Here is a 23,129-nt window from a genome sequence, read left to right on the forward strand (position 1 = left end):
CAGCCTGTGCTGCGTTCTAATTGGTCGGGCGAAGCACAGCCTGTGATTGGTGGTTGTAATGACAGTTAAATGACAGTTGGTACCTGAGAGTATAAATACTGTGATAGTTGTAACACATTCTGAATCGCTTGTCATCTCGCAATAAACATCTTACTCTCTGATTCCATGGCTCCTGCGTCTATCCCTCTTCAAACATATTTAAAAACCTCCTCTTTTAAAAAAACGTAATGTTTGATTGTATAACCCTGCTATTTTTCTTTTTAACAAAGTTCCATTTCAATTTGAGTAAATAAAATTACAATTTAGCAATCCAATTTTGGCATGATGGATGCCATGGTGTTCAGATTTCCATCACTGTCTGCAAACATAACTCTCTTCAGGTTAAACATAACTGAATACAACTGAATGCCAAGTTTTATTAACTTGGTGAAGATCACAAGATCTAAGGGCAGATAGATATGAGAGCTTTCATGATGATGTTGACATTTGGACCAGGCCATATGCTACATGAAACTGGTTGGTTGGTTGGTTGGTTGGTTGGTTGGTTGGTTGGTTGGTTGGTTGGTTGGTTGGTTGGTTTCTGTGCATTTATGTCCATCCTTTTAAAGAATCAAATTCCAGATGTTGGTTATATAACTCATTAAATAGCAACATGCAGTATTGAACAGAAAAGGCTAACATAAAGATTTCCCAGCCTCTAGATTCTAAAATCTAGAATAGATATTAAACTTTAAGCATATTTCCCAAAAAGAGTTAGCATGAGTTGGGGCAGGATATATGTGTATAATCAGACAAAAAGCCACCAATATTTTAGAAAGCATACCAAAACAATCCATTCTATCCTCTGCTGACTTTCCTAGCTTGGTTTTTTGGGGGGCACCATTCTGATAAAGCAGTAGGTTGCAATCACCTTCTGTTTCTAAGAAAACATACAGATCCACATTAATTCAATGCTATCACTTCAAGTTTTGAATATTTTGAATACTTACACTTTAGTTAGCTGTATGATCGCTTCCGGTGCTTTTTTTAATTAAACATTTTAAAGTTAAAAGTGCAGGTAGCAGATACCATTAGAAGAGAGCCATACCTGGGATATACAATTAAAGCAATAATGAGATTCCACAACTTACTACATGAATTTTTTTTCAAGCAGTCAGAAGCAATCTGGTTTTAAAAGAACTTTACTTGTTTTCAGGATTACATGCCAAGGAAACATCTTTGGGAAGAGTATTTCAGAGACCAGAAACCATTTTCCCAGTTGCTCCTTCCCTCACTTCATCTACTAATGGAAATGGCCAGAGGCAGGCCTCTGTGGATCGACAAAGCATGTAGGGGAGTTGGTGTGAAACTAGGCATTCCTCCAAGTGCATTGTTGCTAATCAGACCAAGGAGGAAAAAGCTCACAGGCTATCGTTTAGGAAAGGAAAAGAGCTGTGCAACAGCTGCAGTTCATCAGGTTTTTTGCTCTTTGATTTTCCAGTGCTCACGGCTCTTCTTATTTCAAATATTTTGTTATTCTTGTTCAGTTGGGGAGGGGAGGGGAGAGATGCCTACAGTACTTTTATTACAGCATTGAAAAGACCATGCCTCAAAAAGTAGTTGACTTTCCCAATTATGAGCCTTTTCTGCCTAAACAAAGCAAGCATGAGTGATCTAGCTTTTTGTCCCATTATCTAAAAGGTTGGAGTTTATATGGAACTCACAGAAAATTGTTTTCCCCAAAATGAGAATATAACTTGCTTTTTGATTCAAGGGCAGCATTTTCTCCATTTGTAGCATTTCATGAGAATACATATGGGTTATTCAACTGAGAATGAAGTGGTAAAATGCTCTGCAATGACAACGTCCTCTTACAAAAATAATTCTGTGAGCATTGCAGGAATGGAGGAGGCATGTTACATTTATGACATATGAAAGTGGTAACAAAGTATGTACTTTTAATTTGTTCCTGACAGACGTATAGTAAGGTTAGAAACTTCACTTCTCAATTCTGATGTTGGCTTTGTTCTTAAGTGTTAAAATGCAGTTATCAATATCACCTAGATGGGCCAAATCTTGCTTGGGTCTTTAATAAGATTCTAGGTCTAGGATTTTGCCTCCAGAATGTACTAGATTTCAAATCTCCAGGTTTGGCCATGTTGACTTCTATTCTAGAAGTTGTCCTGGAAGACATCGGATTGGCCTTGTTGGCCTTCCCAGAGTGTAATTTTCAGAATCAGGGGTGAATTATGGTTAGTTTCTTCCAAGTGGACTTTGCAAGTGGCTTGTGATTAGCTGCTGTAGAAAGTGGAATCATAAATTAGAAGGGGCATTTAGTCTGAACTGCAGGTATTTCAATTAACCAGGCTTTAAAACTTGCTCTTAAATATTTGTTTTTCCTCAACCATCCAGACACATTTGCTTGTTTCTTTATACTTCCACCAACAGTACTGATACGTAAATGAATATGTCTTATAGCTCAGTAATGGCTAACGTTTTTTGGCTCGGGTGCCAAAAGCATGCACACACGATAGCGTGTGCATGTCCACACCACAATTCAATCCCCCCACGCGCCCCCTCACATGCACACATGACACACACCCTGCTGCCCCACCACCCCTATTTCTGGTAGGCCCGGTAGGCCTGTTTTTCATCCTTCCCAGGCTTTGAAGGGTTTCCTGAAGCCTGGAGAGGGCAAAAATGGCCTCCTCTGGCCCTCCAGAGAGTCTTTGAAGGTCAGAAATCAGTTGGCCAGTGCACACACGAGCCCTGCAGCTGACCTAGGCCAATGGCTTGCATGGCCTCAGAGGCCTCTGTTTGCCACCTGTGCCACGCATAGGTTCGCCATCACGGTTCTAGGTGGTTGCTTTTCATAAAGCTAACACTTGGTTCCTTTATTACTTGCCTTTGTACTGTTAACCTCTTTCCATTATAACTATATAGTCACCATTTTTTTTAACTGTGCTGAGTGTGAACATCTCACAAAACAACCATTTTCCAGAAGACAAACTAGGAAGAATGGTCCCTATGTCAGCTTGTCTGTCCTGCCAAGATGTATTGCCTTGTGTGTGTGTGAAGGGCACCTTTCTAAATATACCTATGTATTTGTAAATCTTGCAGTGAATTTAAAAAGCATCAATATTATATGTCATTGAGAATTAGAAAAATCAAAGGCAGAAATGAAGAAGCCTGTTTTTTCCCCTCTTTTGAGCATCATGTACACTATTTTTAAGAACTTGCACATATCTCCCTACTTTTCCTTCCTCCAAGTTTCCTATTTGATAGATCTTCCAACTCTGACTGTATCTAATGTCTGGCATTACATAGTAGTTTGGAGATACTATAAGATAGCACTTCTTCGCTGCCTGGTAATTGAATTTATTGTTATTGAAAATATACAGCCCTATACCATTGAGATGGAAGATCAACTATCTATGTTGAGGTTCCCTTCATTCAAAGTTTCATGGCTTTCAAGGTCACCAAGGAACTATTCTACAATGCAACCAACACTCTCACTCATGCCCTGTGATTTGTGGGCTTTTCTTCTCATCACAGTGAGCACTCATGATAGCACTCATGAGAATCAGTCCATTTCTAACTGTTCTGCTGTCATAGAGAAATCACTGTTGATTAAAAAGGGAAGCGCTATGTTCCACTTACTCTTTTACTTCCTTTCTGAAGTTGACTTGTGTAATAAAGCTAGTGCTATTGGGTATAGCAGGACTCAATTTTTTTCTCTTGGATCATTTGTAGATGACACAAATTATCCAAGGGGAGATGTGTGAACATTTGTGTGAAGTAACATCAATATGTTGATTACTTAGCTATCTTCCAATAATTCTCACCTGAGTCAAAGAATTTGCTTGAATTTGCTTGAAGAGAATGTGTGCAGTACAAGTACAGATGAAATGCCTCAATTTAATTGACCTTTTCCAGGAAAAGGTCCATTAGGTCTGTCCATTAAAATATCCATTAAGTCTGAATGTTAGAGACACATTACATTACATATTACACATTACATTTACATATTTTGATATAAATTGACACAAATTATGTCAATTATACTTATTCATATTGGTTTTGGAATAAAATGGTATTTTGTTTGGGAATGAAGCTCAAACACAGATTTATTCTCTTGGATAAGAAGTTTATTAAGTGAGGCTCCATTAAACTAAGTTGTCATTGTAGTAATTTTGATGCAAGATTGCTTTTAAAAAATAGAAATTGATTTAGAAATGGAGGGATTGTGTCAAAAGCCAGGAAAATCGGGAGATGGGGCAGTTCAAATGAGTATAATGATTTATTGCAAGCTCAAGCTCTCTACAAGAATCTGAACTACTAACAGTCAAAAAAAATTAGCGGGAGTTAAGGAATTTAAGGCAAATGAGACCTGGATCTCTTGTAGGTAGGCAGGGATTTGTGACTGATGATGCATTTGACCCCTCCCTCAGACTCAGCCTGATCATCTCCTACAGATTGACTTTAAGATAAGAGTATTTTAATATAAATGGAGACATTAATTAATGTGGCAATACTGCATAAGTATTTGGAATATGCTGGAGAACTCAGAAATTCTATTTCTAGACTCTGACTAGCAAAGCAGGCAGTGGACAATAAATTTTCATAGGGCTTCATTTCCCTTGTAGTTTGAAAGAATCCATCAGATCTGGATAATTGGATGCCCCAGTGATGGATCTAAGTGCTTTTAATTGGTCTAGATTAGGCCATCTTTTTAACGATGTCTGGATCATTGCCTTTCCAGAGTTATTCATTCGATGGTGACTGTACCATAAAAAGTCAGAATTATTTTAGTAAACCAGAATCAATTTCCACTTGCCTCGATATGATCATAATTAGGTAAGCATTGCCAAGAATGAGTCAGGCTATACTGCTGAGAGGAGAGAAGATGCCAAGAACATATGATAATCACCTAGAGAAACATCTTTGACTAGAATATTGCTATATGTGTGTCTGTGTATGTATTCAATATAATATTAAAGGCTAACTTGTGAGGTCACATTACAAATAAAAATAGAAATAACTAAATAATAATTTACAAATCACTATGTTGTGATCTTTAACACACTATGTGTGTTATATACTAGTACTGCTAATCAGTCTATTTACCTTGTTTGCCATGCTGCTGAGAATTATGTTAAGTGTAATTTATTTTATTTATAAAATTCATTTGCCACCCATCTTACCATAGGGTAACTCCGGGTAGCTTACAAGTACATATACAGTTAAAACATAAAAAGTCATTAAAACCAATGACACATGGGGAGGGCAGCATGGAGTGGGCAGGGAGGTGGGATCTGTTATTACTCAGCCACCTCCATTGCACTGTACCCCCACCGGGGCCCCAAGCCAATTGACACAACCACATTTTTATGAAAAGATACGATGGTTGGGGCCAACCTCACATCGGGAGGCAAGATGTTCCAGAAGACAGGAGCAACAGCAAAGAAGGCCTTCTTCCTGGACTCCACTACCCAGAATAATCGGGTTGATGGGACCGGCAGCGTACCTCCTCAGCACGAGTGGTACAGGCCAATCCCACGTGGGTGAGACGATCCCTCAAGTAATTCAATGTAACAAAGAAATAGTATATGGGAAACGCTGCCATATGTGATGGCAAATGTTAGGTTTGTACCAAGAATATCTCCTTTCAATCCCTTCAGAATCCATAGTTGACAGAATCCACTGGAGGATGGCTTTCTGTTTCATTTAGGTGCCACTGGAAATCTGCCTTTGCTTTTCTGGTTTTCTTTCTCCCTTTTTTCTTTTTACCATCAACCTTAGTTTAGTAGACTATAGGGTCAAGGTGAAAATCAGCTATTCAGCTTAGTCAGCAAACAGAATGTTTCCTGTGTCCTATGAATATTCTGCAGGATCAGCCCGTGAACAGTTCATTACAGTGATCCAAATGGGAGGAGACCAAAGCATGAGTAACAGTGAGCAAAACTTCCCCATCTGAAAAGGGCCATATCTGGCATATAAGAGCGATGTACAAAGACACGCCCAGGCATAGTTACTCAAGCAGGAATTGAGTCCAAGAAGATTCTCTCCTCCAAATACAGGTAGTCCTCAACCTACGGCCACAATCGAGACTGAAAATTTATGTTGCTAAGTGAAACATTTGCTAAGTGAGTTATCCCCATTTTACGACTTTCCTTGCTCCAGTTAAGAGAATCATTGCATTTATTAAGTTAGTTACATGGTTGTTATGTGAATCTGGCTTCCCCATTGTCCTTGCTTGCCATAAGGTCACAAAAGGGGACCCCAGGACACTACAACTTTCATAAATATGAACCACATGCCAAGAATCTGAATTTTGATCACGTGATCCTGGGGATGCGGCAGTGGTTGCAAGGGTGAAAAATGGTTGTAAGTCACATTTTCAGTATAATAACTTTGAATGGTCACTAAATGAACTGTTGTAAGTCAAGGACATATACAGTACATATACACTAGCTCTGCATAGTGAAGCATTGCCCCATGCTATTTAATATTCAATATCTCTGAAATGGGAGAGCTTCTGTTTCCAAAGTTATTCCATCTTGTCGGAATTAAGTCAAAGCATGATCATTCCCACACAGCAGGGGTGAGTTCCTGCCAGTTCTAACCTCTTCTATAGAAGAGGTTCCACAAATCTACAGTGTTGTTTAGAACCGGTTCCAGTTCCCTCCCCCCGCCCGTCCGCACATCATCAAGATAAGAGCGAGAGGAGGAATTCTGGGAGTTGAAGTCCACAAATCTTAAAGCTGGCAAGTTTGAACACCCCTGGAGGTTTTTTGCCTAAAGGGTTAGGGATGCAAGGGTCTTGTAACTTGACAGCTTTAAGACGCACGTGCTTCAAATGCCAGAGTTTCTGAGCTAACATTTTGGTTGCTAAGCAAGAGTGTTGTTAAGTGAGTTTCACCACATTTTATAAGTTGGCCATGCCCACCTGGTCACATGGCTGGCAAGCCACTCCCACCCAGTCACATGGCCAGCAAGCCACCCCCACAAAACAGGCCACACCCACAGAAGAGGTTCTAAAAAAATTTGAAACCCACCACTGCCACACAGACATTTGTAGTGTCTAGTTGCATTGGGATGTGAGAATGATTCTAGAACAGTGATGGGCAACCTTTTTGGCGTGGTGTGTCAAAAATCGGCAAAAAATCGAGCATAACTCGCGTTGTGTGTCACTTCGACAAAAACATAATTTTGCGCAATTTATAGTTTAAACTACAAAAATGTATAATTGCAATATATAATTGTATTTAATAAACCAAAAACAAATTATTTAACATACCTGCTTAGTAACTTCTTTGTTAAGCGCTTTTGCATGCTGAGCTATGGAGTGAGCAATGCTCAAACTTGCAGAGTTTAAATTTGTAGAGCCTTTCATAAATTTAAGGATGGAGTTAGATTGGCTCTTATAAAGGTGTAGCTTCCTGAAAATGTATTCCCTCCTTTCATCCTCACTTTTTTCCAAGAGCTGGGAATGATTAGTTTCAAAATGTCTATTTATATTCCACGTTCTGCTTACTACCGTTTCAGTACATAGAACGCAAAATGATCTGCCATTTTTTTCTATAATGCCATACATCTCGCTCCATGTCTCTTGAAAGGGTTGGCCACTGCCACTACCACTCCCTTTACTTAACCTTTGTTTTTTATTTTTTGGGTGCTCCATCAGTGGGCCAGTGACAGCAGATAGAATTATAGATAGCCAATTAGGGGTTAACTAGCCTAACAAGCTAACACAACCTCCCCCTCACTTATCTCAGTTATTGTGGGCAATTACAAGTCCATGGCACCCCAATAGTTGCTGCTAATGGCGCTCACAGTTCCCGTTGGCACTCCGCTGTTCCCTGCTGTGGTGCGGTCGTAACCGACAGTCCCAGGAGTAGACTCTCTGTGCCGGCTTGACTGGAGAGAGGCGCGCACTGTTCCCGTGCTCCTCTCCTGCGGGTCCTCCCTCGCCGCGCTGATGACGTGTGTGCGCACGGCACGCACGCCTTACCAGCAGCCCCTGCGCTCAGAAAGGGGCGGCGGCGATACAGTAAGTGAGTGTGGGCGGGGGAGATCACACGTCCCGCCCCCCCATTCCTCCAGCACAGATTCTTTCATCCTCGGCGGCCGTGCAGGAGCCGAGGATGAATCGCATGAAATCCTGTGCGTGTCACCCCAAATGGCTACGCGTGTCAGCACTGACACGCGTGTCATAGGTTCGCCATCACTGTTCTAGAAGATAAAGAGAAGAGTTGCTACCTAGGGAATGATTAGATAAAAGTGCAGAGAAAGAAGCTTAATCCATTTTATGAAACAGTAAAAAGAGAAGGTGAGAAATTTGCACTTTCACACTTGCAAGATTCTGTTAATGTAGCCTTTCAATAAAATAGAATTAGCTCTTGTCATGATGCCTGTCTGGTTTTCTTGGGTGACTGACACTAATCACTGGAACAAAACAGTCAATCAGATCTTCTATTCAGCTCAAAGTTGAAGTATATAATTGAACATCACATACCTATTTATGGGAAGTTGATGGGTGATTTAATTGAAATACTTCATATAGTTAAATAAGAACAGTAGGAGTAGCAAGCCCTGTGACACCCCACAACGAGGGGGGAGGGAGTTCTGCCCAACCAATCTGAGCAATTTTATCCACTAGATGTCCTTACAGTGACTCAGGAAATCCTCTTCCAGGTACTTGATGAACACTATTTAGAGAGATCTATGCATCAGATGCTCAGTCATGCATTTGGGACAAGTCACAATGTTAGAACTTAAGGTCATCTATTAGGATCAAATACATGGAGATTCATCATAGAAGGGGAAAATAGGTAAATGGTGGAATTGGCTACCAATAATTCTGGTAAAATCTGGTAATTTGGATGGTTTTAAAAGTGAATGTGAGAGGCTCAGAATCAAATAATATCGATGGCTAATATTATCCCCTGAATCATAAACCCTTAAATCTTTGTTGCTAGGAAGGGACCGGAAAGGGGAGCTGTCATTGAACATTCCATGCATACCAGCTTCCCAGCTCTATCCAGTTAATCTTGTGTAATGCTGAATGCTAGACTAAATGTCTTGATCCAAAAGGGCTTTTCTGATAATCTTACCTTCTCAGGTTGGAGAAGGGCATTTAACCTATCATTCTACAGCAACCAGAGAACATTACGTAAAAACTTTGTGACATTTTGTTCTGAAATTTTGCTCATGGGAAAATTTGAAATCAGAAACTTACAAAGTTACATTTGATGTTTCCAATAAGATAACTTCCTTTTAGATAAGTAGCATGTTGCCTGTAGAAATTGCTCCCCGAAAATGTTTGCAAAAATATTTCTCGTGTAGGAAATTTCATCACTGCTAAGATAATACCACACACAGATTTTTCCTCTGTGATAGAAAAGAATAAAGTGAGATTCTTTGCCCAAATATCCTGGAATCATCTTCTTTTTTACTTCTCAATTCTAGGTATGTGGCAGGTTTTTTTTCAAAGCCGCCACCTCCTTTTATTACACATCAGGGAAATTAGAATGTAATTTCCTTTCCTGGCATTGAAGCATTTTTAGGTTTATTAGAGGGTGGCAGTGTTGTCATTCAGCGCTATAACCTCCATCTGCCTGGGCATTACTGGAATGCTAATTGTGTTGGTTTGTTAAACAAGCATGAAATCACAGCAAAGCAAAGCATGAACATGCCTGAGATTGTGAAAGCAGTTGCCCAGTTTGAGAAGCTGCAGACATCCAAATTCAATATAATCCACTCTTTTTTATATATAAGCAGTTTTATTAGGGAGGCTTTCCAGTCTCCATGTCTACAGGGAGATTCCCTAGGGCATGGTTTCCAGCCAGAAGCTATCGGCATAGACTGGGCTTTTATTTTCCTCCAGGGCATCTTGTAAAAATTGAAATAATGTTTTGGGATGAGAAATAAAGAGGATTGTTATTGTTTAACCCAGAGACGGTGGAAGAAATCTTACGTTTTGACCCAATTCATATTTGATTTGATTATTTTAACTTGAAGACTATAATGACAAATATTCTGACTTCTGTACACAAATGCATCATCAGAAAAGGTATATATTGTAGGACTTTTTTGTTAGAACTTACGTCAACCTGAGTCTTTAACAAAATTCAATAGGAATGGACCAGGGGTGGGTTTCTGCTGGTTCTAACTTCTTCTGTAGAAGAGATTCCACAAATATACCAAACCTGTTAGAAGAGGTTCCTCACGGAGCGCCTGCCCCACCTGCCTCGGTCGCTTCCCCTGCCCGTTCCATCGCCGCTCATAGGCGGTAGCTTATGCTGTGCGGCCAGCCTCCTAGGACCTCCCTGAACTTGCCTAGGGGGTATGGCCACCAGCAAAGCACAGGGGCATTCCAGGGCATCCCCCCACTGGTTCCCACCTCCCTTCCCGGCGAAGTTTTCCAAGGTGTGGTTTCAAAAGCAGCCTCCCATCCCTTGTGCCCAGCTCTCGCTGAGCTCACTGAGCTCCGGGAAGGAGGAGAAGAGCCTTTGGGGAGTGTGGAGGAGGAGGCGAGTGCGCGGGGCAGTGCCAGCCGGGCAACTGGTGCCAAGAAAGCGCCTCACAGCTTTTGAAGGGAGGAGGGGCGAAGGAAAGGGAGACTTTCCTTCAGGGAGGCTGAAGTGGCAGGAAACCAGCACTGCCACCAGAGTCTAAAACTTTTGGCAGCTCCAGACAGGTGAGGCGGGGAGCAGAGACCCAGGCGGTTTCCTTTGCTCCCCTTGCAAAGGAGTAGTAGGCGTCATTTTGCATTCCTGCCTCTGCTGGACTTCTCACTCTTCTCTGCGCACTCACGACCTCAATAGACGTCCAGAAGCGGTGGGGGCTGTCGGACTAGAAGCCCAGGCCCCATTAGCCCCAAAAGCCGCTTCTGGACATCTATTGCAGTTGCGAGGAGCACGTGAAGAGTGTGAAGTCCAGCAGAGGCAGGAAGGTTATTGGTGCTCCCCAGTTGCTTCCTAGAGCGCCAAGAACTTTCCTGCCTCCGCTGGACTTTGCACTCTTCTCCGCATCTCCTGGCAAGTGCACAAACAAGGATCAGGCTGCCTGATCCTCTATCGCTCGTTTGCCCTTTCACCCACCTGGACCGCTTCGGCGCTGCTCTGGTTACCTCTGTCCGTCCAGGCCCAACAGCTGCAGCGACATCATCAAAATGAAGAGCGAGAGGGAAGAGCCTGGCCGGAAGATGGCCAGGTCGCTGCTTAGGCAGGGCTCCGGGGCCCCTTTGCTTCCAAGCCACGTCATCTTGATGTCGCCACAGCTGCTGGGCAAGGACGGACGTAGGTAGCCAGAGTAGCGCCGAGGTGATCCGGGCAGGCAAAACAGCAAGCAATGGAGGATCAGGCAGCCTTTGAATTGTTTCTCTCTCTCTAAATATTCAATTTAACTGTACCTTTCACTGCCACTTTTGACTTAGAAAAGTCACTTGCAGCTGCATTTGAGGCTTTGCACACATATTCAGCAGAATCAGTTTTAGTAACTGCTTGGATCTCTAAGAGAACTGTTCCATTTGCCAACCTGAAGCTGCATTTATCAGAGGATCTAAGCCAGTGTTTCTCAACCTTGGCAACTTGAAGATGTCCGAACTTCAACTCCTAGAATTTTCCAGCCAGCATTCTCTGGCTGGGGAATTCTGAGAGTTGAAGTCCAGACAACTTCAAGTTGCCAAGGATGAGAAACACTAATCTAAGCTCTCTCCCAGCTTTGAGCCACTGGATCTTAATGGACTGTGATGCAACTATATGGCAAGCAAGTTGCAGGATCTTGCCTTCATCTATTGTCACTGGTTTAAGAGGTTGATCAAATACCGGAGGCTTTTTAGGTTCTGAAATGTGATAACATTAAGAAAGCAAGAAGAGGAAACTAGTTAGGTTATCATTCATCTTAATTTTTTTTAAAAAAAAGTGCATATCAAGGTAAGAACAATATGATACAATGAATTAATTCCATTTTCTCAGTACAATTTTTTTTATAGGAAAAAGAATTTTCTGTTTGGTATCATATGGAATTCTGATATTTAGTGAGCATGTTTTAAGATGATATACAAAATGTTTGATATGCAATATCAACTACCTATCTTTTATGCTAAATGTAACATGAATATTGTCAAGATGAAGGTCTTTTTAAATATGGAAAAAATCGTAGATGGATGAATACTTCTAGCTGGATCATAGATGGGAGACAGTGAAATGAATGTACATTTTATTGGCATACTTTTATCTATAGATGCAGATGCTGGTGAGTCATAAAAATTGTGTGTGTGTGTGTGTGTGTGTGTATGTATGTATGTATGTATGTATGTATGTATGTATGTATGTATGTATGTATATAGGAATTCTGGAAGTTGACGTCCACAAGTCTTAAAGCTGTCAAGTTTGCACAACCCTTGGGGTTTTTTTCTAAAGAGTTAGGGGTGCAAGGGTCTTGTAACTTGACAGCTTTAAGACTTGCGTGTTTCAAATGCCAGAGTTTCTGAGCCAACATTTTGGTTGCTAAGCAAGAGCGTTGTTAAGTGAGTTTCACCACATTTTGCAAGTTGGCCATGCTCACCCAGTCACATGACTGCCAAGCCACTCCCACCCATTCACATGACTGCCAAGCCATTCCCACAAAACATGCCACACCTACAGAAGAGGTTCTAAAAAAATTTGAAATCCACCACTGGAATGGACACTTCTAATTTTGTTCCATTTCATTTCTGCATAATTTCTGTGGTTTACTCAATTTCTACTTTAATCTGAATTTCTTTTAAACTTTATTGCACTAGTTAGAGAAGAGTGAAATCTCTTGAGGCAAAGATCCCTTTGTATACTTGCAGATATAGATTCCTCTCCATCTCTTCATACATGGATAGATTCTGAATATTAAGTTGAATAATAGCCAGAATTGCTCTTTCACCTAAAATATACATAGATTTAACCCAGGAAGCAATGTCCTTGCATGGTGTCTTGACAGTGAATTCTTTGGAGTAAATTGTTTCTATATGGATGTAGTAGGTATTTTCTTTTTCTGCTGAAATAACAACTACAGCTTAGCAGAAACATATTTCATTTACATAACCATACATAAATCTTGGGGGTGGGGGGTGGATGACGGCTTCATCCTATAAATGTTGCAGAAATTAGTTAAAATTAAAGAGCAAGTTCAAGCAAGAACTGACCTGGATTGTAACTTCAGGTAGTGTGCCAGTTAATCTCTGAAACTCTTCGCTTAATTTATGATGTTTACCAGCAGTGCAAGCTGTAGTATCAGACTGCTTCCTTTGGGAATGATAGGCTGCCTCTTTGCCACTGCCTATTATAGAGCCCAATATTTTTCTGTGTGAAAATTACAGGATATGACTGCATGGAGAGAAATCCATGCAAAGTAGTATTTTCTTGATTTTTAAATGTTTCTTAACAATGTGGCTAGTCACTGGGAATTGGGCAGCGTATACATTTAATGAACAAATAAATATACAGGGTTGAAAACACAAAAGGACTCTTCCAACTGGAAATCAAACTACAGCTGCTTCTCCTGAATGAACCACAACTATAGTAATACTACTGGAGATAGTTTGTATCCACTGGAGGCATTCACCACGATAGCTCAAAGGCCTTGGGTGGAAATCTTCATTAGAGCAGGGGTCTCCAACCTTGGCCACTTGAAGACTTGTGGACTTCAATTCCCAGAATTCCTCATTGGAATGGCTGAGGAATTCTGGGAGTTGGAGTCCACAAGTCTTCAAATGGCCAAGGTTGGGGACCCCTGCATTAGAGTACAGGTAGTCCTTGATTTACAACAGTTTGTTTAGTGACTGTTCAAAGTTACAATGGCACTGAAAAAAGTGAGTTTTTTCACACACATGACTGTTGCAGCGTCCCCCATGGATTTACATTCGGATGCTTCTTCATATTTATGACAGTTGCAGTGTTCCATGGTCATGTGACCACCTTTTGACAAAGAAAGTCAATGGGGAAGCCAGATCCACTGAATAATAACCATGTTAGTAATTTAACAACTTCAGTCATTCAGTTAACAAATGTGGCAAGAAAAGTCATAGAATGGGACAAAGCTCACTTAACAAATTTCTCACTTAAAAACATAAATTCTGGGCTCAATTGTGATTGTAAGTTGTGGACCTCCTGTATCTTCAATGAGAATCCATTTGTCAGGCCCCACCCATCTACCTTCCTTTTCCCATTACTACTCTTCAATTGTTTATGGATAGAAATGAGCCCTGTCCCTCATCCGTGACACTGAAGAACAGAACAGTCTTTGTGTCTCTTTGAGCCTTTGTAAAGATGAATATGCTTGTCGAAGTCTACAAAAATAAGATGAAAAGATAGTTGATAGGTTGCAATAAAAAAATGATTAAACAAGAATGAAGACAGGAAAAGATTGATTGCAGGGAGATAGGTTTGATGGAGAAATGAGCCCAGTCCTTATCCTAAGAACCCAGCCTTTACTTTGGCTCAACATAGATGACTGTTCATTGATGGGAATAGTGCATCCATCCTGGTTATCCCATTGGACCCACTGCAGGGTTGGGATAAGAGGCATTTTTCTGCGATGGTTCTATGCAGTCCTCAGTGGATGATTCCAGTATATGAGAGAGGAGGAGATGTTGGCTGGTTTCCCTTGATATATAGCAGTGATGACTAACCTTTTTGTCCTCGCATGCCAAAAGCTTGCGTGCATGTGTGACAGCATGCAGGTGTGGGGGCCACACCCATAATGCAATGCATGTGTGATACCCCCTGTGTCCTGCCCCTTGTATATGCACATACGACCCCATGTGCTTCCTGCACCGCCCCCAATGCTTGCATACATGACCCCCCACGTGCACACCATTTAGTCCTAGCAGGCATCTCTGAAGCCTCCTGGGAGCAAAAACAGTCCACAGGAGTTTTTTCCTCTTCCCCACACTCCCCCTGCCCCCGCATATGCGTGTGTGCCCCCACCCGCAAGCATGCATACATGTCTCCCGCATGCGTGGCAGACACCTGAAAATCAGCTGGGTGGCGGGAGGCGCGCACACATGCATGGTGGAGCTGAGCTGGGCGATGGCTCATGTGCCCGCAGAGAGGGCTCCACATGCCACCTGTGACATACGCGCCATAGGTTCGCTATCATGGATATATAGGATGTTCAGGGATTGGTCCCCTGCTTCTTAATATTTCCGTGAAGTCACTGAAATACTTTTTTGATGACCTGCGGTTTAATATGATGAAGAAAGTCAACTCTACTTTGTCATGCAGTATCTGGAAGTTGTAGGGATCTGAGTAGTGGAGAACAGACCAAAGATAAATCTTACTAAGTCAAAATTGATAACATCAGAATTCTTTGTCATCACCAGAATATTGTTTGACAAGTAAACACTATAGATCAGGAAGCATATTCATGATTCGGATATTCTTCCGGATTCATGTCTCTTCCTGGGATGCCAGGTTGAAATTATCACCAGGTGGGTCTATCTCCAGCTTTAGCTAGTTGTGACATTATCTGGGCAGCAGGAACTGGCCACAGTAAGTCAAGCCCTCATCAGCAAATGTTAGACTACTGCAATGTGTCATATTGGGAATTGTATTTCTGACTGCTGCTCACAAGCTAGAATTGGTTCAAAATGCAGTGGTCCTTGCTGGCTGCTTTTCAACACAATTTAAAGTGCTGGCTGTGACCTATAAAGCCTTTATCACAACCAATTACATTCCTTAGGAAGAAACTGTTAAACAGTCCACAATTCTAGGAGGATTGGAGGTCTGAAGTGAGGGTGACACTAGGTTTTCTGTGGCAGTAACGAACTGTAGAACAACCTCCCCATGGAAATCAAGCTAACCCTTTTCTTGCTGACATTTCAGAAATTGTTGAATAAGACATTGTTTCATCTTTATTTTAAGTTTTCTTGTTTTTTATGGTTTTGTCTATTGTTTTTATTGTTATCCATGAAGCTTGATTGGCTTGCCTATTGGAATGGATATTTTGACTGGTCTTTTTATGTTACATACGTATAAGTTACCAAGGGGTTATGATTTTGGAGGGATAGAAATGTCTGAATTAATAAATGAGGGGGGAAATGGTTCAATTTTCATATCTTTTTCTCTATATGCTCATATAGATTACATTAAGAAATGTAACAAGCTGAATCAGCCCCTTACAGTGTTTTGGTGTGTGTTTTCCTTATGTAGCTTTATAGTTTAGATTTTTTTTTAAAAAACCACTATTTTAATATAATTCAGTTTTTCATTTGAGAAAGATGGATATATTTTTTTAAACATCCTTCACCCAGGTTTTTTAAGAGCATGATCTTTTTTTCCCCAAGAAAGTAGATTGTGTAAACATTATGCTTTTAAAATACAATAAATACTTATATAATATTTATGTCTCATAAAGTTGCACTTTAAAAAAACTGGAAACATGGTCATAAATATGAGTCCATTACTTTTGTAATAACTACATTGATATATTGATTACATGCTTCAGTAGTCATCACAGTAGTCAGTTTCTACCTTATAATGAAACAAGCAGTGCTGGTAGAATTCAATGATCCAGAAACTTTCTAATTCATTAAATCTCTCCAATTCATTTTGCACACTTCTCATATAGGACTCAGTGTTTTAGATATTTTTCATCTTTAAACCTATTTTTCAGTTGGTTCTGTTTTTTTTAATAGTTAAAATTGGCTTCTTCCCTAGAATAATGGTAGCTAGCAACCAATGGCTTTTGGTGGTGGGAGAGAAGGGGATAAAAAGTACTTTTGAATTTGGCAAACATTAATATATAACACTTCTATTTGAAGAAAGTATGCCTACTCATCCCAGCTGTTAGAAAGAAAATTGCCATAAGGTGTTTAGAAAGCTTTCAGTGGTGTTATGGATCTTTATTCAAGCAAAAGTATGAATTCTTCAGATTTTTCAATTAACCATAAAACTTAATTTGTTGTAATAGCTTGAGAAGGAAGATCTCTGTTAAGATATTATAAGTAGTGATCTAGATATAAAGAATAAAGGAAGTTTTTTATTTATTATTACTAGAAAGATATGAGAAACCCTGACAGACAGGAAAAAGAATATTTAAATTACCTATACCCAACTTGACTTGCAGTGATGGTTTTATTATTTAAGTTAGATAGATCAAGTATTAGCTTTTTTTCCCAACATTGTTGTCCCAACACATCAAGGTACTCAGCTGGAGAATGGGAAACATGAACTAAAGAAGGTAGACAGAGCAATAGATTATTTTATTAATGTTTACACACTGAAAGATGCATATATTTAGGGCTTTTTATATGAGAAAAGCTAAATGTTGGCTTGTATATGAGAAAAGCTAAATGTTAAAACTTCATGGTTTTAAAATCAATACATAAATATACAGTTTCTTTCATCAGAAACCAGTTTACTCAAATATTTGCCCACATAAATTAAAGATTTTCTACTAAAAAAGTAGTCATGTTGACTTAGATATAAATATTGAATATAGTTATGGAATAATATATCCCAGTGAATATTAACCATGATACCTAGGAAGGTACAGAGGTAAATATATTTTGAGAATTTCTAAATCTGGCAACAGTTCTTCACTTTGTAATCATTCAAGGATATTTTCCTGGCTATATTAGAAGACAGATTGCTGGAGTAAATTAGAGATTGTTGATTCAATCTATCAAACAGTTATTTTTGTTCAAGCAAAAGATAAAAATTTAATCAGTAATCTTATTTTTATTGAAGCAAAAAAAATAGTAATATTTAAAATGACTCTCGATATACTCAGACAAATGTCACAATTTAAATCAGAACACATTGCACTTGGAATTTATCATCCAATTTTGTCTTTGAACTTGAACTTGAAAGTGATATTTGAACTGCAAAATTAACATTCAGATATTACTTTTGAAGAATGATAGTCATGTAATAGCAAAAGCACTCTTTTTTTATGCCCATGTATTGCTTTAAAATACAATGTCCTATATGTTTATTCACTTCAAATGTCTTTAAGGGCCAGATTTTCAGATTAATGTTAAAAATTGAACTGCTTTAGCAATACATGCACAGGTACCAATTTATTTATTTAAAACATTTATATAGCCAGCCATCTGGGTGGCTGCCAGTCAATGTCTTAAAGTCTTAATGTGCAGAAGAGTTTATGCAACTATATTTCTTTAGAATAACCCTGTGGCTTATATCTGTTTGATTTTGAAGGCAGACAAAGGAAAAATAGTATGAAGTCGGGAATAGCAAATTAGAATTCCTTTGATCCTAGGATGAGAAAGCAAATCTGACTAAGAAGCCTGGAGGTCTGCAGGGAGAAGAAAGGATGAATAACCTTTTGACCTGTTCTGATATATTAATATGAGGAGACATCCTTTCCTATAAGACAGCCCCTACCTTTTGATTAAAATTCCTAATAAATTGAGTGCCCTTTTGACAACTGGCAAAATCTTGCTTTAAGTCTCTCTGCAAATTCTATTGCCACACCATGGCTCAAAACCTATAAAATGTGTGCACTGCTCATAGAAAAATGGAGCTGGTGTGTTTGGATTTGAGTATTGAGTATTGGAGGCCACACTCTAGGTCAGGATATGCATTTACAGAAGATGATCAGAATAAGGATGCAGAGTCTGAAAAATCTAGATATTCTAAGATATGATTGAAAGTGCTGAATGTGTTGAGGCTTGAGAAAAAAAGAGTGAAGAAAAAGTCTGAGAATTGTCTACAAGAAAGATGAAGCCCAGCTCCAGTGGGGTAGAACAACAATAATTTGTGGGAATTACAGAAATGATTCCATATGAATATTAGGGCGGGGGGGGGGACCTCGTACTGATTAGAATTCCTAAATATTAAGGGAAATTCACAGAACTATTTGTTATTGTAAAAGTCTAGAAGTTGAGATTCTAGAACAGGGATGTCAAACTCAAGGCTTGTGGGCTAGATTCAGCCCATGGGGTGCTTAAATTTGGCTTGTGGGGCCAGCCTGGAAATAGCAAATGACTGGCCTGCGGTATCTCTGACTGCCAAAACAGGGCACAAGAGATGCACGGCCCCCATATGCCCCATTTTCAGCCTGGATGGTTTCCTGCAGCACTCTGCCAGCCAAAACGGGGTCCAAGGGGGTTCATTTCAGCTATAGTTTTGTGAAGGTTAAGAAAGATAAGGGTAAGTAGATCAGTAAACAGTAAGTGTTATGTCTAAAAGTTTGATTATCACTTGCTATAGGATATATGATATAGGTTGCAGTTAGCCTTAGCCTTAGGCTACTAGCAGAGTCACCATGCAATAGGATGGTTTTCTTTTATTTTGTACAATGGTCTCTGTTCTAAACAGCCTTGAAGGTAGTGCTCTTCTTTACTCTTGTCCCGGTTTCAAATTTCACTTTTAAAGTGTGACAAACTATTCATTGTGTTATCTTGAATTACTATGCTTTCTTTTTGTTTTAGGGCTGAGAAAACAGAAGTTCTGAATGAAGATCTTTTGCAGGTACTATACTGTTTTTCTCCCTGATACCTTATGCTTGCCATTGTTTGATACTAAAATTTGCCACGCATAAAATAAAAAAAACAGTCTTTCTGATAGAATTTACTGGGACCAAGAATGACAAAGGTTTCGAGAATAAAGTTGATGTGTTAAGGGAAAGCTGTCTAATATTTTTTAAAGAAGACTCTATTGTTACATATTTGAACTCTATTTTAGTTAGAAAGTAGAAAATATTAAATTACATTTTTTAAAAAAAACACGTTCTGCTAAATGTGAATATGCTTTTTGACATGTCATCTTTCTACTGATAGTGAATGCTATTTTCAAAAAAGGTTAACTCCAGAGCAGACTCACTGAATGTTGCTGAATTCTGTGGTACTCTGTGTTTATAGAAGAGATGTCTGAAATATGTCCCTAATCAAGATAAAGGTTTCTGTGTTAGGATCAATTACATTCAGTCATTGGGAAGATGTATGAAACTATTAAGCTTCTAACATGAGCCTAGACTAGTTTGTAGAGCTGCCTTTCCAAATATGGTAGCCTCGAAAAGTTTTGTAATTGACCTTTCATCAGCTCCAAACAACTTGACTAATGGCTGTGCTAGCTGAGATTATAGGTATTCTTGTCCAAAGCTTTTGAGGGAAAGTTACTTAAAAAACAGTCCCTTCCAGATATTAGGTATTCATGTGTAAGCTGGGTCACACAGAATAAATGCAATCAAGTCTATTATATTTTTGTCTCTTGGACATCCGTGACTCCTGCCATTGTGATAGTTACTTGTGTATGTTCTGCCTAGGCCTTATGTTCCTATTCAGAGATTCTAAATATAAAACAGATGGTCAGTAGGAACAACTTGAGGATATGTAACTGGCCTGGCCTATTTAATGAGTTGTACAATTGACCTAAGTCTAATGTTTATGTCTGCATTATATAGGTTAGCTTTCCACAAAAGCCTACTTATATTTCAATACACTGGCACTCTGCCCTGTCAAATACTTTTAAGTGTACACCTGCCTGACTCATTGAACACTTGGGAACTAAGATATAACTGTCTTTAAGATTTACTTACTTACTTACTTATCTTCAACCTACCTATTTTTATTTTTTATTTATCAAGTTATACAGTCATTTTATACCCTAAAAGAAGTCTATACAGCAAAACCAATCATGCAATACAATTAAAACAAAAACAAAATAGCCACTGAAATGGCAGATGAAAAGCAACCATTAAAAGATAAACTAACATGCAGTATCCATATGCAATTTTTTAGAATTATTTTGAACATGGGCAGGAATCCAGGTGTATCTTGATGCAAACTCCCTCTGTGTATACCTGTGTGCCTCTGTGTGTGTCTGTGTGTGTGTGTGTGTGTGTGTGTGTGTTCTCCAGAGGGCAGGTTCTGCTTCCCAGGTTCCATCATGTGATATTACTTAATGGAGGGACCTGAAGTGTCATAATGCTGCCTAATCATGTAGGTTGGGTAGCTAATCTCTGAAGATAACCATTAGCAAATTCTCATTGTAGTTCCTTCCACCTCCATAGTTATTTAATGAGATTTGTCATAGTATATAATTCCTGTCAAACCATACTTTCTTAGCTAATTCACCAAGGGACCTGAAAAATCATTATTACTCTAATTAGATTTTAGAATTGTTTTTAGTACATAGTGTACTCATGATATGAAGCATTAACTCTTATTTTAGAAATACAATTCAGTAAGATATGTGAAAATACAAAGTTCACATATATTAAATGGCTTCATCCCTTTGAATGTTACTTACATTTGATCTTCCATCATACTTGACAAAAGATACATCTAATTGTACTGATATTTATGTTTGAATACAAAACGTAAAGTGAAAAATTGCCTTAACATTCTTGGTTTTCCAAAGTCCAGTCCTGATTATAACTTTCATTAACCCCAAACCAGATTCACCTCTCCCCAGGATTTATTTACTGCCCTTGAGCACTCATAGATCATTCTATAACTTACCTTTTATGACTGTTCATTGAGAGAGAAACTATTATTGGGTAACAAATTTATTTAGGCTAATAAGGTTTAAATTATATTTTAAGACATTTAATTAAAATGAAGGCTAAAATAATTGCCCCCTTGTTTCCTGTTGAATACGTTTACTAACTGCAATAGTTCAAATATTATTGGGATACAAAAAGAAAATGCACTATTCATGCCAAGTGCTACAATTCATGCAAAATCACAGTTGTTTTAATGTAAGATTCTTGGTTTTATCAATAAATCAACATGGAAAATAACTATGTCAGTCACTTCTTGTTCGTTGATTCTGGTCTTGTCAGTATTTTTCCTTCTAAAAAACCTGATCTTTCCTTGTACCTCTATAGACTAATCAGGTGGTTGAATCAATTACACCAAAAAACAAAGAATAAGCTAAGAAATTAGAAAGTAGCCATGTATGCCTACTTTTGCTTATCTGCTCTAATCAGTAAACTACAAACTCCGATTGACTTATTTAAATCAGGTTGTATCCAGTCATGCAAACTACCTTATGGCCTAACATAATACTAAGTCTAAGCATTAAAGTTATATTTGTGTTAAGAAGTAATGGGATATGTTCTCTCATTTTGCACGGTTCAGCATACTATAAAAAAAAGACCGTTTCAGAAAGCAAATTGTAACTGAATTATGAAAAGGTTGGTCATGGATTTCCTTTGAGGAGCAGCTTACCTTGAGGAGGAGGATTTACCATGAGGAAAGTTGCATGCTGGGAAATAAGGATGCATTTTTCTGATGTGATATCTGAGCTGTCCATCCACAGGTGGAGAAGCGTTTGGAGCTGGTGAAGCAGGTCTCCCACAGCACGCACAAGAAACTGACGGCATGTCTTCAGGGGCAGCAAGGATCAGATTCTGATAAGCGCTCGGTGAGAGATCCTGGCATCCCCTGTATCAGGGAATAGGGCTCTTTTACCACGAAAAGAGAAAGCAGTGGAATTAAGAGGCAAATACCCCTTCAAGGGGCTTTCCACTTTCACATATATGCATGAATTCTCCAAGAATATGGTGGGAAGTGAATGGTTCGAAATACTGATTGTGTGGAAGTAGAATTGCTTTCTGAATGAGAGATGAAAAGGCTGGGATATCATTGGTTCTTTTTTATTTAAAAAAAATCATACAACAGTTGCTTTTGTTGCAGAAGAAATTGCCTTTGACGTCACTTGCTCAGTGCTTGATGGAGGGTTCAGCTATCCTAGGAGATGACTCCCTGCTTGGGTAAGATTCCAGTCCAGTGTCTGCAGAACAGCTACCACTTTGGGAAGGGAGAAGCTAGGAAAGTGTTTCAATCCCAATAAAGTTTCTCCATTTGGGCAATTTATTCATTTTAAAACACGTTGAGTGCTTGTGGTAAGGTTGAAGTGATTAATTTAATGAGCCTTACTTCCACCTTTTTCCTCATAAAAGAGGAGGCAGCTCACAAGCACAAATCATCACAAAGAAGAAAAAAAGAATTTAAAGCCACAAATACAGTGTTCGTGATAAATAATTTACCCTTCTGCCCATTTGAATTGCTTCTACTAATTGTAAATAAGCCACCACTTTTTCCTACAGACCTCTTTAGCTTAGGACTTTATAATCCATTATGATCGATCTCCAACATGCAACCTCAAGTCAGATAAATCGAGGGATAAATCACAGCATGA

At 39.2% G+C, this 23,129-nt stretch overlaps 1 protein-coding gene across 1 annotated transcript in view; it reads left to right on the forward strand.

Moving 5' to 3' along the window:
* LOC116524009 (rho GTPase-activating protein 44-like) overlaps positions 1-23,129 on the forward strand; it is a 114,192-nt gene that overhangs the window by 50,602 nt on the left and 40,461 nt on the right. The window contains exons 2-4 of the mRNA XM_032239106.1: positions 19,415-19,454; positions 22,248-22,352; positions 22,625-22,701. Coding sequence (XP_032094997.1) covers positions 19,415-19,454; positions 22,248-22,352; positions 22,625-22,701 — 222 coding nt within the window. The remainder of the gene's footprint in view (positions 1-19,414; positions 19,455-22,247; positions 22,353-22,624; positions 22,702-23,129) is intronic.

Source organism: Thamnophis elegans, chromosome 2 (genome assembly GCF_009769535.1).
Source record: "Thamnophis elegans isolate rThaEle1 chromosome 2, rThaEle1.pri, whole genome shotgun sequence".
Lineage (NCBI taxonomy): Eukaryota > Metazoa > Chordata > Lepidosauria > Squamata > Colubridae > Thamnophis > Thamnophis elegans.